Source organism: Ranitomeya variabilis, chromosome 6 (assembly GCF_051348905.1).
Source record: "Ranitomeya variabilis isolate aRanVar5 chromosome 6, aRanVar5.hap1, whole genome shotgun sequence".
In the NCBI taxonomy this organism is placed as follows: Eukaryota; Metazoa; Chordata; class Amphibia; order Anura; family Dendrobatidae; genus Ranitomeya; species Ranitomeya variabilis.
In genome coordinates, this window is record NC_135237.1 from 515,213,565 (window position 1) to 515,232,251 (window position 18,687).

The window sequence follows — 18,687 nt, forward strand, 5'->3', positions numbered from 1 at the left end:
TGTGGATATTTTTGATAGGGTTTTTGCTGACCATATAAGTTATCTTTCTATATTCTGCTATTAGCTAGTGGGCCTCTCTTTGCTAAATACCTAGCTCATTCTTATGTTTGTCTTTTCCTCTTGCCTCACCGTTATTATTTGTTGGGGGCTTGTATCCAACTTTTGGGGTCTATTCTCTGGAGGCAAGAAAGGTCTTTCTTTTCCCTTCTAGGGTTAGCTAGTTCTCCGGCTGGCGTGAGACGTCTAGAACCAACGTAGGAACGTTCCCCGGCTGCTGTTATTTGTGGTGCTAGGATTAGATATATGGTCAGCCCAGTTACCACTGCCCTATGAGCTGGTTTTTTGTGTTTGCAGACTTAGAAATTATTTCTGAGACCCTCTGCCATTGGGGTCATAACAGTATGCCAGGCCAACATTGAATGTTTAATGCATTGCAGAAGTGGGATAATAAGAAAGGAAATTCTGAGGTTTTTTTTTGTTTTTTTTTTCTTTCCTCTCTTCCTCCCCTTTACCTTGAGTGGCTTGTGCTTGCTGCAGACATGAATGTCCAGACCTTGATTACAAGTGTAGACCAGCTGGCAGCTCGTGTGCAGGGCATACAAGATTTTGTTACCAGTAGTCCTATGTCTGAACCTAAAATACCTATTCCGGAATTGTTTTCTGGAGACCGATTTAGGTTTAGGAATTTCAAGAATAATTGTAAATTGTTTCTTTCTCTGAGACCCCGTTCATCTGGAGATTCAGCTCAGCAAGTTAAAATTGTTATTTCTTTTTTACGGGGCGACCCTCAGGATTGGGCTTTCTCGCTAGCGCCAGGAGATCCGGCATTGGCAAATATTGATGCGTTTTTTCTGGCGCTCGGATTGCTTTACGAGGAACCCAATCTTGAAATTCAGGCAGAAAAAGCCTTGCTGGCTATTTCTCAGGGTCAGGATGAAGCTGAAGTGTATTGCCAAAAATTTCGGAAATGGTCCGTGCTTACTCAGTGGAATGAGTGTGCTCTGGCCGCAAATTTCAGAAATGGCCTTTCTGAAGCCATTAAGAATGTGATGGTGGGTTTCCCCATTCCTACAAGTCTGAATGATTCTATGGCGCTGGCTATTCAAATTGACCGGCGTTTGCGGGAGCGCAAAACTGCTAATCCTCTGGTGGTGTTGTCTGAACAAACACCTGATTTAATGCAATGTGATAGAATTCAGACTAGAAATGAGAGGAAAAATCATAGACGTCAGAATGGGTTGTGTTTTTACTGTGGTGATTCTACACATGTTATATCAGCATGCTCTAAACGCCTAACAAGGGTTGTTAGTCCTGTCGCCATTGGTAATTTGCAACCTAAATTTATTTTGTCTGTGACTTTAATTTGTTCTTTGTCTTCTTACCCTGTTATGGCGTTTGTGGATTCAGGTGCTGCCCTGAGTCTTATGGATCTGTCATTTGCCAAGCGCTGTGGTTTTGTTCTTGAACCGTTAGTAAATCCTATTCCTCTTAGAGGTATTGATGCTACGCCATTGGCGGAAAATAAACCGCAGTTTTGGACGCAGGTGACCATGTGCATGACTCCTGAACATCGGGAGGTGATTCGTTTTCTTGTTCTGCATAAAATGCATGATTTGGTCGTTTTGGGTCTGCCATGGTTACAGACCCACAATCCAGTCTTGGATTGGAAGGCAATGTCTGTGTCAAGTTGGGGCTGTCAGGGAATTCATGCTGATTCCCCGCCGGTGTCTATTGCTTCCTCTACTCCTTCGGAAGTTCCTGAGTATTTGTCTGATTATCAGGATGTATTCAGCGAGTCCAGATCCAGTGCTCTGCCTCCTCATAGGGACTGTGACTGCGCCATAGATTTGATCCCAGGTAGTAAATTTCCTAAGGGAAGATTATTTAATCTGTCTGTACCTGAGCATGCCGCAATGCGTTCGTATATCAAGGAGTCTCTGGAGAAGGGGCATATCCGTCCATCCTCTTCCCCTCTTGGTGCAGGATTCTTTTTTGTGGCCAAGAAGGACGGATCTTTGAGACCTTGTATTGACTATCGGCTACTGAATAAAATCACTGTAAAATTTCAGTATCCTTTGCCTCTGTTGTCGGACTTGTTTGCCCGGATTAAAGGTGCCAAGTGGTTCACCAAGATAGATCTTCGTGGTGCGTACAACCTTGTGAGCATTAAGCAAGGAGATGAATGGAAGACTGCATTTAATACGCCCGAAGGTCATTTTGAGTACTTGGTGATGCCTTTTGGGCTCTCTAATGCTCCCTCAGTGTTTCAGTCCTTAATGCATGATATTTTCCGGAAGTATCTGGATAAATTTATGATTGTTTATCTGGATGATATTCTGGTTTTCTCTGAAGATTGGGACTCACATGTGGAGCAGGTCAGGATGGTGTTTCAGGTTTTGCGTGAGAATGCTTTGTTTGTTAAAGGCTCAAAGTGTCTCTTTGGAGTACAGAAGGTTCCCTTTTTGGGGTTTATTTTTTCCCCTTCTGCTGTGGAGATGGACCCAGTCAAGGTCCGAGCTATTCATGAGTGGACTCAACCCACGTCAGTTAAGAGTCTTCAGAAGTTCTTGGGTTTTGCTAACTTCTACCGTCGTTTTATCGCTAATTTTTCTAGCGTTGTTAAACCTTTGACGGATATGACCAAGAAAGGTTCTGATGTTGCTAACTGGGCTCCTGCAGCTGTGGAGGCGTTCCAGGAGTTGAAGCGCCGGTTTACTTCGGCGCCTGTTTTGTGCCAGCCTGATGTCTCACTTCCTTTTCAGGTCGAAGTGGATGCTTCTGAGATTGGGGCAGGGGCTGTTTTGTCACAGAGAGGCCCTGGTTGCTCGGTAATGAGACCATGTGCTTTCTTCTCTAGGAAGTTTTCGCCTGCTGAGCGGAATTATGATGTTGGCAATCGGGAGTTACTGGCCATGAAGTGGGCATTTGAGGAGTGGCGTCATTGGCTCGAGGGTGCTAAGCATCGTGTGGTGGTCTTGACTGATCACAAAAATTTGATGTATCTCGAGTCTGCTAAACGCCTGAATCCTAGACAGGCCCGCTGGTCATTGTTTTTCTCCCGTTTTGACTTTGTGGTCTCGTATTTACCAGGTTCAAAGAATGTGAAGGCTGATGCTCTTTCAAGGAGCTTTGTGCCTGACTCTCCTGGAGTCACAGAACCTGTTGGTATTCTTAAAGAGGGAGTTATCTTGTCAGCCATTTCTCCTGATTTGCGACGTGTGTTGCAGAGATTTCAGGCTGGTAGACCTGACTCTTGTCCACCTGACAGACTGTTTGTTCCTGATAAGTGGACCAGCAGAGTCATTTCCGAGGTTCATTCCTCGGTGTTGGCAGGTCATCCGGGAATTTTTGGCACCAGAGATCTGGTGGCTAGGTCCTTTTGGTGGCCTTCCTTGTCACGGGATGTGCGGTCATTTGTGCAGTCCTGTGGGACTTGTGCTCGAGCTAAGCCTTGCTGTTCTCGTGCCAGCGGGTTGCTCTTGCCCTTGCCTGTCCCGAAGAGGCCTTGGACACACATTTCCATGGATTTCATTTCTGATCTCCCGGTGTCTCAGGGTATGTCTGTCATCTGGGTGGTATGTGATCGCTTTTCGAAAATGGTCCATTTGGTGCCTTTGCCTAAGCTGCCTTCCTCTTCCGATCTGGTTCCTGTGTTCCTTCAGAATGTGGTTCGTTTACACGGCATTCCTGAGAATATTGTGTCTGACAGAGGATCTCAGTTTGTTTCCAGGTTCTGGCGATCCTTTTGTGCTAGGATGGGCATTGATTTGTCGTTCTCGTCTGCCTTTCATCCTCAGACTAATGGACAAACTGAGCGAACTAATCAGACTCTGGAGGCTTACTTGAGGTGTTTTGTTTCGGCAGATCAGGATGATTGGGTGACCTTCTTGCCGTTGGCTGAGTTTGCCCTTAATAATCGGGCTAGTTCCGCTACTTTGGTTTCGCCATTTTTCTGCAACTCTGGTTTCCATCCTCGTTTTTCCTCGGGACATGTGGAGCCTTCTGACTGTCCTGGGGTGGATTCTGTGGTGGATAGGTTGCAGCAGATCTGGAATCATGTGGTGGACAACTTAAAATTGTCACTGGAGAAGGCTCAGCGTTTTGCCAACCGCCGCCGCGGTGTGGGTCCCCGACTTCGCGTTGGGGATTTGGTGTGGCTGTCTCCTCGATTTGTTCCTATGAAGGTCTCCTCTCCTAAATTTAAGCCTCGCTTCATCGGTCCTTACAAGATATTGGAAATCCTTAATCCAGTGTCCTTTCGCTTGGATCTTCCGGTTTCGTTTGCCATTCATAACGTGTTCCATAGGTCTTTGTTGCGACGCTACGTTGTGCCTGTGGTTCCTTCTGCTTAGCCTCCTGCTCCGGTGTTGGTTGAGGGCGAGTTGGAGTACGTGGTTGAGAAGATCTTGGATTCTCGTCTCTCCAGATGGAGGCTTCAGTATTTGGTCAAGTGGAAGGGCTATGGTCAGGAGGATAATTCCTGGGTGGTTGCCTCTGATGTGCATGCGGCCGATTTAGTTCTTGCCTTTCACGCTGCTTATCCTGATCGCCCTGGTGGTCTTGGTGAGGGTTCGGTGACCCCTCCTTAAGGGGGGGGTACTGTTGTGAATTAGACTTTTTGGCTCCCTCTTGTGGTTACTAGTGATATGACTCTGGGATTTTCTTCCCTCAGTTTGTACCCAGCTGGGTCGTTACTTCAGGGGTGTTGCTATATAAACCTCCTGGAACCTTAGTCCAGTGCCTGGCATCGTTGTAATCAGACACATTCTGTTTGCTCCTATCTGCTGGTCCTGGTTCGTGCAAAATTAAGCTAAGTCCTGCTTCTTTGTTTTTTGGGTTATTTGCTTGCTCTCATTTTTGTCCAGCTTGTACTAAATGTGATTCCTGATCTTGCTGGAAGCTCTAGGGGGCTGGTGTTCTCCCCCCGGGCCGTTAGACGGTTCGGGGGTTCTTGAATTTCCAGTGTGGATATTTTTGATAGGGTTTTTGCTGACCATATAAGTTATCTTTCTATATTCTGCTATTAGCTAGTGGGCCTCTCTTTGCTAAATACCTAGCTCATTCTTATGTTTGTCTTTTCCTCTTGCCTCACCGTTATTATTTGTTGGGGGCTTGTATCCAACTTTTGGGGTCTATTCTCTGGAGGCAAGAAAGGTCTTTCTTTTCCCTTCTAGGGTTAGCTAGTTCTCCGGCTGGCGCGAGACGTCTAGAACCAACGTAGGAACGTTCCCCGGCTGCTGTTATTTGTGGTGCTAGGATTAGATATATGGTCAACCCAGTTACCACTGCCCTATGAGCTGGTTTTTTGTGTTTGCAGACTTAGAAATTATTTCTGAGACCCTCTGCCATTGGGGTCATAACAGCCGCCATAATGGCGGAACTGCCTGATATATCCTGTGCTGAAGGCTGATTGGGAGAAAAGGGCTGCTGGGAAGAAACTGAAGGGGTTAACTGCAGGGAAGAGCGTGCGCTGGAAGGAAGGAGGCAGAGCAGAACCCCCGGGGACAGTGGCGGCAGAGACTGCAGCAGTGGAGATGGCGGCGAGGCATCCAGAGCGGCGAGGAGGAAGCGGGAGAGCGGACCCCAGAGCAGAAGGAGCGACCGCGACAGGAGCGACGACAGCGCGACGCCTGGAGAGGTAAGTAGCGGCAGAAGCGGAGGGAGCAGCGGCCATGACACATTGTCTGAGTATGGACCGCAATGCACTATCTGGCCGTGGATTTCCTGACCCGAACTTGACAGCTGCATATGTGGCTATGTATTATGGATGTCTGAATATAGCCTTAGTCTGTGTCTATATGCTTTAGACCACATTTATTCTGCATTTTAGATACATTCTATGCACTGTTTAGACATGCGTTATGTTATCTACCATAAAGTGGGCAGAGAAAGGGCATGGCCAAAACCAACATCCCATGGGATAAAAGTGTTGCATCACAAGTAATGACAGTCAGCAGAGTTTCGCGATGACCTAAGACATAACTTGACTGTGACACAAAGGTTAAACTTCTTGGACACTTAGTAGTAGGCCACTAGTAACATTGCCTGAATAGACTATAACGTACGTTGCATTACTTTGTTTTACAACGATGGGACTGACAAATATTTTTTGGTTCTGTGACTTTCTGAAACTTGTCATGCGACAAATCATTATTTAGACCTAGCCTTAGTTTCCAATGTATTATCCTGCTCATGTCCTATATAAAAGGGTACATCTATTAATGACAATTTCAGTCCATCAATGTACTATTAATGGGGTGTCTGCTTTGGCCAGTTTACAAAAAAAAAACTACAAACTGAGCTTTACATTCCTCCCCCCAGAAAGCGAGGTGCAAAAAGCCATGGAAAGTCATGACACCAGCTGAAATCTATCAATAATTAGAAAGCAATCCTGCGACTTATTGAAAAACAATATCAGCTGGTTCAATTGATGGCCTATTAAAAGATGTCTCATTACCAAAGTGCCACACAAGAAACATCTCATGATAGGTAAAACCAGTGAGCTGTCTCAAGACCTTTGCAACCTTATTGTTGCAAAACATTCTGATGGCATTGGTTACAGAAGAATTTCTAAACTTCTGAAGGTTCCAGTGGGCACTGTTACAACCATATTCCGAAAGTGGAAAGAACATCATTTCACCATAAACCGGTAACGAACAGGTGCTCTTCGCAAGATTTCAGACACCATGCCGGGCATGCTATACTGTCAACCCTGTTTGATATCGGCCTCCTGATGAATCATTTGGGTAAATGCGGTTACTAAAGCTATGTGCTGATGAGTATCATTCTTTTTCATTTTACCCTAATCTGCCTTTATATCTGAATCATCTTTTTATTCTAGTAAAAAAAAATCATTAATCCTGGGCTGTCTCTTGCTGCTGGCTAAATTATTTTGTCTAAACTTGTATTAACATATACAGTTATTAGGGCCTTGCAGGACATCTTAGGGATAGCTGTCGAGGAGCGGGGTCACTATTGTCGACCTCACATTAGGTTGTCAACCTACGCTGCTAGGCAGTATCAGAGATTAGGATATAAGATTTTAGGGTGATATAGTGCTCCTTTTCATTTGCCTGGCTTGACTATAGTGCCTTATCAATTCGGTGCCCTCAATTTATGTGGCCTGAATTTTCTGGGCTTTTTATAGGTGTTATGTGTGTTAGTACAGTTGTTTTTAAAGTATACCTAATAAATATATGTTTTTAAAGGTTTGTTTTCTTCTAATGTTAACCTTGCGCTTTGTGACCCCTGGTCATGGACCTACTCTCTGTTATACCACAATTCGGAAGTGGAAAGAACATAATTTCACTATAAACTGGCCACGATCAGATGCTCCCCTTAAGTTTTCAGACAGAGGAGTGAAAAGAATTATCAGAAGAGTTGTCCAAGAGTGAAGGATCACCTGTGGAGAACTACAGAAAGACCTGGAAACAGCAGACACAATTGTTTCAAAGAGCACAAAAAGTAATGCAGTCAACCTCCATGGCCTTTATGCACGCTCAACACACAAGACTCCATTGCTGAAAATAAAAGTATGTTCAAGCGCATTTAAAGTTTGCTCAACAACATTTAGGCATTTACTAGGACACTATAGTCTGGTCAGATGAGACAAAAAATGAACTCTTTGGATGCCATAATACACACCATGGAGGCCAATAGGCACTGCACATCATCCCAAAACACCATACCAACATTGAGGTTTTGAGGTGGGAACATCATGATGTGGGACTGTTTTTCAGTATACAGCACTGGCAAACTTAATCTATTTGAAGGAAGGAGGAATGGACAAATGTACCAGGATGATAAAAATTACACAAGAATGGACATTTCAGCAAGACAATGATCCCAAACACACAGCCAAGGAAGTTCTCAATTGGCTTCAGAGTCCCTAAAGGATTTTTCAAGTCTTAAAAACTAATGGCCTAGCCATGTTCCTACACTCATCTACAAAATACCTATGTAGATCAGAACATTAGGATACTTAGTTAATGAGCTACTTACAGGATTTCATCACCTTCAGGATCTGATGCATTTATTTTTATTAACCATGTATCAATAGGAATGTCTTCAGAGACCTGTACTTGGTATATTGGATTACTAAAAATTGGCTTCTCATCCACGTCAGTGACTATAACCTTTAAATGTGTGCTGGAGCTGGAATTATAATGGATTCCCGTAGCCAGGGGCTCTGGATTCCTCGCTTCTATCACTAGATCATGCTCCTCATATGATTCATAGTCTAGTTGCTGCGGGAGAGAAAAAGAAGGTTATGGGCCAGTGGAAAACTACAAAATCCAGGAAGAAGTATATCAGATCTGTCACTTACAGCGGCCACCTTGACATATCCACGATTATTTAAAGGATTTGTTTCAATGATGAACATCTCATCTGGATCTCCATCGACTATTCTGTAAAAAATAGAAGAGCTTCCTGTGTTCGGCTGGTCATCGTCTGTGGCCTGTATCTCCTTCACTACGGTTTGAAATGGAGTGTCTTCCCGTAAGGTTACATTCCCATACTAGAAGTATAAAAGACAGACATGAAATTATATAAAGCTAGATAGATATGTGTCAGACAGATAGAAGATTGATTTTAGTTGCAACTCTTTCGGACTATCCAAGAGGCTCCTGGAAAAATGGTAGACTTCCTTGACTCCCAGAAGAGCTGATAAGTCTCCCATGTCCTGCCGAAGTGTCCCAAGAAGCAGCACTTCTGAATGTTTCCTGTGCGCGGCATTGCGGTGCTAGGATGCAACATCATCAGAACCTGTCCCAGGATACCAACACATAGGGCTCATTCACACGATCAGTATCTGGTCAGTATTTTACATCAGTATTTGTAAGCCAAAATCAGGAGTGGAACAATCAGAGGAAAAGTTTAGTAGAAACACGTCACCACTTCTGCATTTTTCACCCACTCCTGGTGTTGTCTCATAAATACTAATGTAAAATACTGACCAAATACTGAACGTGTGACCGTGGACAAATATCTGACAGCACACAACATTTATACACTCATCTGCATGAGCCCCAAGTGTGGAAAGATAAGTCCAGGAACAAAATGCAATACAAGATATTACGATCTGTAAAAATACTTACATCTGAACTCTCAAATATCGGAATGTGATCATTGATGTCAATGACGTTTATTACCACCCAACACATTGTGCTAAGAGCTGTAAAGAGAAAACAAGGATTTATTGTAAGCTATCCCATTGGAAAAAAAAGTCTCAAGAAATAATTTCTCAAACACACATTTAAAACATATTGTACCTGCGTATTCTTTGCTCAGAATGTAGTGATTCTTGTAATTTTAATTATTATTAGACCTAATTAATCATATATTATTATGTCACACATTTTGGAGTAAGATGAATTTTGTGCAGAAATATACATCTTTTTTGTGTTTACTCCGCACTTTCCACTTTTTTTTAAAGTTTGTGGAGCGTAAGATGAGAGCACTTGATTTCTGCTGCTATTCAAATTTACATAGTTACATAGTTACATAGTTATTAAGGTTGAAGGAAGACTGTAAGTCCATCTAGTTCAACCCATAGCCTAACCTAACATGCCCTAACATGTTGATCCAGGGGAAGGCAAAAAAACCCCATGTGGCAAAGAGTAACTCCACCATGGGGAAAAAAATTCCTTCCCGACTCCACATACGGCAATCAGACTAGTTCCCTGGATCAACGCCTTATCAAGGAATCTAGTGTAAATACCCTGTAAGATTATACTTTTCCAGAAAGGTATCCAGTCCCCTCTTAAATTTAAGTAACGAATCACTCATTACAACATCATACGGCAGAGAGTTCCATAGTCTCACTGCTCTTACAGTAAAGAATCCGCGTCTGTTATTATGCTTAAACCTTCTTTCCTCCAGACGTAGAGGATGCCCCCTTGTCCCTGTCTCAGGTCTATGATTAAAAAGATCATCAGAAAGGTCTTTGTACTGTCCCCTCATATATTTATACATTAAAATAAGATCACCCCTTAGTCTTCATTTTTCCAAACTAAATAGCCCCAAGTGTAGTAACCTATCTTGGTATTGCAGACCCCCCAGTCCTCTTATAACCTTGGTCGCTCTTCTCTGCACCCGCTCTAGTTCAGCTATGTCTTTCTTATACACCGGAGACCAGAACTGTGCACAGTATTCTAAGTGTGGTCGAACTAGTGACTTGTATAGAGGTAAAATTATGTTCTCCTCATGAGCATCTATGCCTCTTTTAATACATCCCATTATTTTATTTGCCTTTGTAGCAGCTGCCTGACACTGGCCACTGAATATGAGTTTGTCATCCACCCATACACCCAGGTCTTTTTCATTGACGGTTTTGCCCAGAGTTTTAGAATTAAGCACATAGTTATACATCTTATTACTTCTACCCAAGTGCATGACCTTACATTTATCCCCATTAAAGCTCATTTGCCATTTATCAGCCCAAGCTTCTAGTTTACATAAATCAGCCTGTAATATAAAATTGTCCTCCCCTGTATTGATTACCCTGCAGAGTTTAGTGTCATCTGCAAATATTGAAATTCTACTCTGAATGCCCCCTACAAGGTCATTAATAAATATGTTAAAAAGAAGAGGGCCCAATACTGACCCCTGTGGTACCCCACTGCTAACCGTGACCCAGTCCGAGTGTGCTCCATTAATAACCACCCTTTGTTTCCTATCCCTGAGCCAGCTCTCAACCCACTTACACATATTTTCCCCTATCCCCATTACTCTCATTTTATGTAACAACCTTTTGTGTGGCACCGTATCAAAAGCTTTGGAAAAGTCCATATATACTACGTCCACTGGGTTCCCTTGGTCCAGTCCGGAACTTACCTCTTCATAGAAGCTGATCAAATTAGTCTGACATGAACGGTCCCTAGTAAACCCGTGCTGATACTGGGTCATGAGGTTATTCCTCTTCAGATACTCCAGCATAGCATCCCTTAGAATGCCCTCCAGGATTTTACCCACAGTAGAGGTTAAGCTTACTGGCCTATAATTACCGAGTTCAGTTTTTGCCCCTTTTTTGAATATTGGCACCACATTTGCTATACGCCAGTCCTGTGGTACAGACCCTGTTATTATGGAGTCTTTAAAGATTAAAAATAATGGTCTGTCAATGACTGTACTTAGTTCCTGCAGTACTCGGGGATGTATCCCATCCGGGCCCGGAGATTTGTCAATTTTAGTTATTTTTAGACGCCGCCGTACTTCCTGCTGGGTTAAGCAGGTGACATTTAATGGGGAATTTTTATCACTAGTCATTTTGTCTGCCATGGGATTTTCTTTTGTAAATACTGATGAAAAAAAGTCATTTAGCATATTGGCTTTTTCCTCATCCTCATCCACCATTTCACCCAGACTATTTTTAAGGGGGCCAACACTGTCATTTTTTAGTTTCTTACTATTTATATAGTTAAAGAATATTTTGGGATTATTTTTACTCTCTCTGGCAATGAGTCTCTCTGTCTCAATCTTTGCTGCCTTGATTTGCTTTTTACAGAATTTATTTAATTTTCTGTATTTATTTAATGCCTCCTCACTACCTACTTCCTTTAATTCTCTAAATGCTTTCTTTTTGTCCCTTATTGCGCCCCTTACAGCTCTATTTAGCCATATTGGTTTCCTCCTATTTCTAGTATGTTTATTCCCATACAGTATATACTGTGCACAGGTCCTATCCAGGATGCTAATAAATGTCTCCCATTTTCTTTGTGTATTTTTATGTCTCAGGATATCGTCCCAGTTAATTGCACCAAGATCCTCTCTCATCCGTTGGAAATTTGCCCTCCTGAAGTTTAGTGTCCTTGTCACCCCCCTACTACCCATCTTATTAAAGGTTACATGAAAACTTATTATTTTGTGATCACTATTCCCCAAGTGACCCCCAACCCTTATATTTGATATGCGGTCTGGCCTGTTGGTTAATATTAGGTCTAGCAGTGCCCCCCTCCTTGTTGGGTCCTGAACCAGTTGTGAAAGGTAATTGTCTCTCATAGTTGTCAAAAACCGATTACCTTTGCTGGAACTGCAGGTTTCTGTTCCCCAATCTATTTCAGGGTAGTTGAAGTCCCCCATAATAATGACTTCTCCTTGCAGCTTCATCTATTTGCTTTACGAGGATATTCTCCATTGCTTCCATTAGTTTTGGAGATTTATAACAAACCCCTATCAGTAATTTATTATTTTTTCCCCCTCCCCTTATCTCCACCCACAGGGACTCTACATTTTCATTAAATTCACCTATATTATCACGCAGGATGGGTTTTAAGGAAGATTTTAGATATAGACACACCCCTCCCCCTCGCTTATCTGTACGGTCATTTCTGAACAGGCTATAGCCCTGCAAGTTAACAGCCCAGTCATGGCTCTCATCCAGCCACGTCTCAGATATCCCCACCATGTCATAATTATGCTCCAACAACATTAGTTCTAATTCGTCCATTTTGTTGGCGAGGCTTCTGGCATTAGTATACATGCACTTGATGTTACTCTCTGTACCTCTATTCTTTCTTAAATTACTAACTGTTCTAACCCCACCCCCCATGCCTCCGCCACCCCCAACTTCCTTATTTGTGCCCAGGTCTCTATCTGCACTATCTTCCCCTCCTATAAAATGAATACCCTCCCCCCCAATCCCTAGTTTAAACACTCCTCCAACCTTCTAACCATTTTCTCCCCCAGCACAGCTGCACCTTCCCCATTGAGGTGCAGCCCGTCCCTAGCGTAGAGCCTGTAGCCAACTGAGAAGTCGGCCCAGTTCTGCAGGAACCCAAACCCCTCCTTCCTACACCAATTCTTGAGCCACTTATTAACCTCCCTAATCTCCCGTTGCCTCTCTGGCGTGGCACGTGGTACAGGCAGTATTTCGGAAAATACCACGTTGGAGGTCCTTGCTTTCAGCTTGCAGCCTAATTCCCTGAAATCATCTTTAAGGACCTTCCACCTACCTCTAACTTTGTCATTTGTGCCAATGTGCACCATGACCGCTGGGTCCTCACCAGCCCCTCCCAGTAATCTGTCCACCCGATCAGCGATGTGTCGGACTCGAGCGCCAGGTAGGCAGCACACCGTTCGACGATCCCTGTCTTTGTGACAGATTGCCCTATCTGTTCCCCTAATAATTGAGTCCCCCACTACCAGCACCTGTCTGGCCTGTACTGCTCTCCTATTTCCCTCCTTACTGAAGCAGTCACTCCTCCGGCTTTCAGAGGACATGCCTGGCTGCAGCAGTGCTACCCCTGTACTGGCACCCCCCTCATCTGCCAACTTAGCAAACTTATTGGGGTGTGCCAGATCAGGACTAGCCTCCCTGGCACTCTTCCCTCTACCCCGCCTTCTATCTGTCACCCAGCTAACTGCCACACTGTCCTGCAGCTCCATCCTACCATCCCCCTCCTCATCTATCCCATTGAGCGTCTGCTCTGTGAGCAGAAGACTCCTCTCCATATTGTCTATGGATCTCAGTGTTGCCAGCTGCACATTTAGATCCAGTATCTGGGTTTCCAAATGCACAATGTGCTCACATCTCGCACAGCAGTATGCACCCTCGACCGGCTGGTCAAGGACTGCATACATGTGGCAAGATGTACACTGTATGGCATTAACAATTGTGGAGCACATTTCCTAATGGGGATTGCAGCACACAGAAACGTTAATTAAAAATAAATACAAAGTATTAATTAAACCCCCCCCCAAAAAAACAGAAGCAATTCCTCCCTTGGAAACTCCCTGATTCCAAAGTCACTGAATCACAAGTCACACACTTACCGCCGTTCACACTTACGCTCAGGTCACACTCAGCTCGTTCACACTCGCTGTGCTGAAGATTTATAGATTTTTTATTTTTTTTTCCTCTCTCTATGGCCGGCGTCACACTTGGCGTAAGACAATACGCCACGTATTATACGTCCGTACTACGGCCGTAATACGGAGAAATGTTCCCAAAATAGTGATCCGTAGTCAGGGTGTGTCAGCGTATTTTGCGCATGGCATCCTCCGTATGTAATCCGTATGGCATCCGTACTGCGAGATTTTCGCGCAGGCTTGCAAAACCGACATCTAATGGATTTATGTGCTCAAATGTTCGGGAAAACATATATACAGTATATATATATATATATATATATATATATATATATATATGTCATTGTGACACATATATATATATTCTGTATTTAGATTTCAATCAGCGCGATATCTGTGAACAGCCGGTAATTCAATTGCCGGCTTTTCATTTCTCCTGCACAAACCCGACATGATATGAGACATGGTTTACATACAGTAAACCATCTCATATCCCCTCTTTTTTTGCATATTCCACACTACTAATGTTAGTAGTGTGTATGTGCAAAATTTCAGCGCTGTAGCTGCTAAAATAAAGGGTTAAATGGCGGAAAAAATTGGCGTGGGCTCCCGCGCAATTTTCTCCGCCAGAGCGGTAAAGCCAGTGACTGAGGGCAGATATTAATAGCCAGGAGAGGGTCCATGGATATTGGCCCCCCCGTGGCTAAAAACATCTGCCCCCAGCCACCCCAGAAAAGGCACATCTGGAAGATGCGCCTATTCTGGCACTTGGCCACTCTCTTCCCACTCCCTGTAGCGGTGGGATATGGGGTAATGAAGGGTTAATGCCACCTTGCTATTGTAAGGTGACATTAAGCCAGATTAATAATGGAGAGGCGTCAATTATGACACCTATCCATTATTAATCCAATTGTAGGAAAGGGTTAAAAAACACACACACACATGATTGAAAAGTATTTTAATGAAATAAACACAGCGGTTGTTGTAATAATTTATTGTTCTCTCAAATCCATTTGCAGTCCCTCGCTTGGCAACATAATAAACGCACAAGATACATACCTTCTGATGTACTGTCAGGTCCAACGATGTAATCCATCTGAAGGGGTTAACTAATATTACAGGCAGGAGCCCTGCTATAATGCAGCTGTGCTCCGTGCCTGTAATCCCCGGCGAATGAATGAAATCTAGGTCATTGACCTACATTTCCTTCAGTCGCGGTGATGCGCCCCCTGGTGGATGTCCTCATATGACCTGGAGCGTGGGAAAAAGTTCCCAGGCTGCAGTTCATGAGAACATCCACCAGAGGGCGCCTCACCGCGAATGAATGAAATGTAGGTCAATGACCTACATTTCATTCATTCGCAGGGGAATTACAAGCACGGAGCACAGCTGCATTATAGCAGGGCTCCTGCCTGTAATATTAGTTAACCCCTTCAGATGGATTACATCGTTGGACCTGACAGTACATCAGAAGGTATGTATCTTGTGCGTTTATTATGTTGCCAAGCGAGGGACTGCAAATGGATTTGAGAGAACAATAAATTATTACAACAACCGCTGTGTTTATTTCATTAAAATACTTTTCAATCATGTGTGTGTGTGTTTTTTTAACCCTTTCCTACAATTGGATTAATAATGGATAGGTGTCATAATTGACGCCTCTCCATCATTAATCTGGCTTAATGTCACCTTCCAATAGCAAGGTGGCATTAACCCTTCATTACCCCATATCCCACCGCTACAGGGAGTGGGAAGAGAGTGGCCAAGTGCCAGAATAGGCGCATCTTCCAGATGTGCCTTTTCTGGGGTGGCTGGGGGCAGATGTTTTTAGCCACGGGGGGGCCAATATCCATGGACCCTCTCCTGGCTATTAATATCTGCCCTCAGTCACTGGCTTTACCGCTCTGGCGGAGAAAATTGCGCGGGAGCCCACGCCAATTTTTTCCGCCATTTAACCCTTTATTTTAGCAGCTACAGCGCTGAAATTTTGCACATACACACTACTAACATTAGTAGTGTGGAATATGCAAAAAAAAGGGGGATATGAGATGGTTTACTGTATGTAAACCATGTCTCATATCCTGTCGGGTTTGTGCAGGAGAAATGAAAAGCCGGCAATTGAATTACCGACTTTTCACTAACACCGCTGCGTATTTCTCGCAAGTCACACTGCTGGTCCGTGTGGAATCCGTATTTTTCTCGCCCCCATAGACTTTCATTGGCGATTTTTTTGCGCAGTACGCTGACAAACGCAGCATGCTGCGAGTTTGTACGGCCGTAGAAAGCCGTATAATACTGAACCGTAATATACGGCTAATAGGAGCAGCCCCATTGAGAATAATTGTGCCGTATGTTATGCGAGTTTTACGGACGTAGTTTCTGCGCTCTTACGTCCGTAAAACTCGCCAGTGTGACGCCGGCCTATCTCCCCTCAACAGCAATCCACCTTGCTGTTCAGATGCACTTCCAAAAAGTTATTATACTTTACACTAGAAACTTGCCTAGATTTGCTTTTCTTGCTTTTGCTTTTCACAGACCAGCAAAGATGCAAAAAAAAATATTTTGTTGTGTCTACTCTCATGCATTAAGACTGGCAGAGAAACGTCAGTCTTTAAGTGAACCTGTCAAGTGAAATAAAAACGCTATTATCTAGCAGAAATGGGGTTAATCTGCAGGTTAATAGCATTCTGAATCTGCTTGACACCAAAACTGAGAGCCCCGCTGCCTGGAGGAAATTAGCTTTTTTCTCCCCAGCAGCATTCGGTTTCAGTAATGGGGGTGCACCGTCGCCTGTTCGTTAACCTCTGTGTATAGAGGGCGGCGGCTGTAACTGTGTACCCAGAATTGATTGACAACCAGCTCCAATGCTGATCCTGCTGTCAGTTGGTCTGAGGGGGTTACTGCCGCCACTCTCTATAAACATTACGGTAACTGAACCCATGCCGCTGCCGCCCATGTAACTGAACAACGAATGCTGCCTGGAGAAATAAAATTAATTTCCTCCTGGCAGTGGGGCTCTCAGAGAGGACACCAGGTAGGCTCAGAATGCTATTAACCTGCAGATTAACCCCATAACCCCAAGGTTAATAGCATTTTTCACATGATAGGTTCCCTTTAAGAGTGTCCCCAGTTGAGTACAGTCAGATTATTACAAATTTTAGACAGTTTTTGCACCAGTCTTTCTAAACCAAATGAAATTTTATCAGTGGTGTATATAATTTTTGCGGCACAAAATGCAAATGTATGGGGTGGAATAAGAAAAGGAAGCTGTCTAACATGTCTACAGACAAATATAAATTAGGGTGTGTGCACGCAACCGATTGTATCGGACGAGTGCTATATGTGGTTTTCACCGATAGCACCCGTACCCATGTTATTCTATCGGGCTGTGCACATGTCTGAGAGTCGGATCAAATTCGGCAATGCAAGTCTATGGGTCTGTGGAAAACAACCGAGTGTGATCCGATTTTCACGGACTGACATAATGGAGAAGATGAGGAAACTTTTTTTTCTCCTCCTCTGATTGTTGGGGGTGGTTGATATCAGACCGGCACAAATGTCATATTGATGACCTATTCCTATCAAAGCCATCTTAAAAAAAAATTGAAGCCCCCAATGCCCAGAGCAACCGATCTGACCTGAGCTTCTCCATCTAATCTTAATCCAATATGGAAATTTAGCACCTTGATTGACTGTTATGGGCAACATGAGCAATTTCTTTTTTATTGGACTATTTTTTTCTTATGTAATTGAGATCACATTGAAATTTCCTCCAGAATCTAAGACCATAAATCTAATTAATCTTTCACCATATTCCAAAATACTTACATGGCGTCCCTTCATCTGACACCTGTACTTTAAGTCTGTATTGTCTGTGGGTATTTACATCAGTATTACTCAGTTGAATGCTGCCATCGTACGTGCCGATTCGGAACATTTGTGGAGATGTTTGAGGCCATTGCTCAATGATTGTATATGTTAGCAATGAATTTGATGAACCGTGCTCGTCCTCATCTGTGGCTTTAAGCACATCTATAGCACTACCTGTAGGATAAAAAAAAATGTGTTAGTGACAAGCATCTTTAACGACAGTCTTTGATCCTGAAATTCACTTGCCATAAATGTGTAAGATTTCTTTTTTTCGCCTGGTGTAATTGCTGCTTTTTTCCTCAATCTGGCGTTTTCTTTCGTTCCTGTCCCTATCTGTTCCTGAGACATGGCCTCCTCTTCCTTGTATGTAAAGTATCTATGTAAAGTATTTTAACCCAAGTGGGTTTAGTCTTTAACTCTTCTCCATTGGAGTCTTTTTGAGGAGCACACCCAGTTGGCCAAAAAAGACTAGATTTACATACATTCACATATCAGGAATGGAGAGGGGCAGGAACAAAAGAAAAATGCAAGATTCAGGAGAACATCATCATTTACACCAGGCAGTAGCATAGCTACCAGGGAGGTCGAGGGGCGGTGACCCCAGGCCCCGCACTCTGAGGTGCCCTCCCAGAGCTATGCTACTGTTAACTGTATGGGTGTGCACAGCGTGCTCCTGCAGTTAAGCTCTGTGGCACAGCAGGGAGACTCGATCTCCGTGCACAGCCACCCAGGGTCCCCACCCATTATCGCAAGTTCATCTGTATCGGCTGGGTGCCCATACAGTTGAAAGCACTGATGAAACAGGGCCTATGGGGAGTGCATTATACTATACAGGCCTATAGGGAGTGCACTATACTATAGAAAAGCCTAAGGGGAGTGCATTATACTATAGAGGCCTTGGGGAGTGCATTATACTATAAAGAGTCTGCCTATGGGGAGTACATTATACTATATAGAATCTGCCTATGGGGAGTGCATTATGAGGAATGTATTATACTATATAGAGGC

At 43.7% G+C, this 18,687-nt stretch overlaps 1 protein-coding gene across 1 annotated transcript in view; it reads right to left on the minus strand.

The window, feature by feature from the left end:
* The window catches only part of CDH17 (cadherin 17), an 86,886-nt gene that overhangs the window by 19,154 nt on the left and 49,045 nt on the right, over nucleotides 1-18,687 (minus strand). The window contains exons 9-12 of the mRNA XM_077270965.1: nucleotides 17,638-17,853; nucleotides 9,099-9,175; nucleotides 8,327-8,518; nucleotides 8,002-8,246 (exon numbers count right to left, since the gene is read on the minus strand). Of these exons, the coding sequence (XP_077127080.1) occupies nucleotides 8,002-8,246; nucleotides 8,327-8,518; nucleotides 9,099-9,175; nucleotides 17,638-17,853 (730 nt within the window). The remainder of the gene's footprint in view (nucleotides 1-8,001; nucleotides 8,247-8,326; nucleotides 8,519-9,098; nucleotides 9,176-17,637; nucleotides 17,854-18,687) is intronic.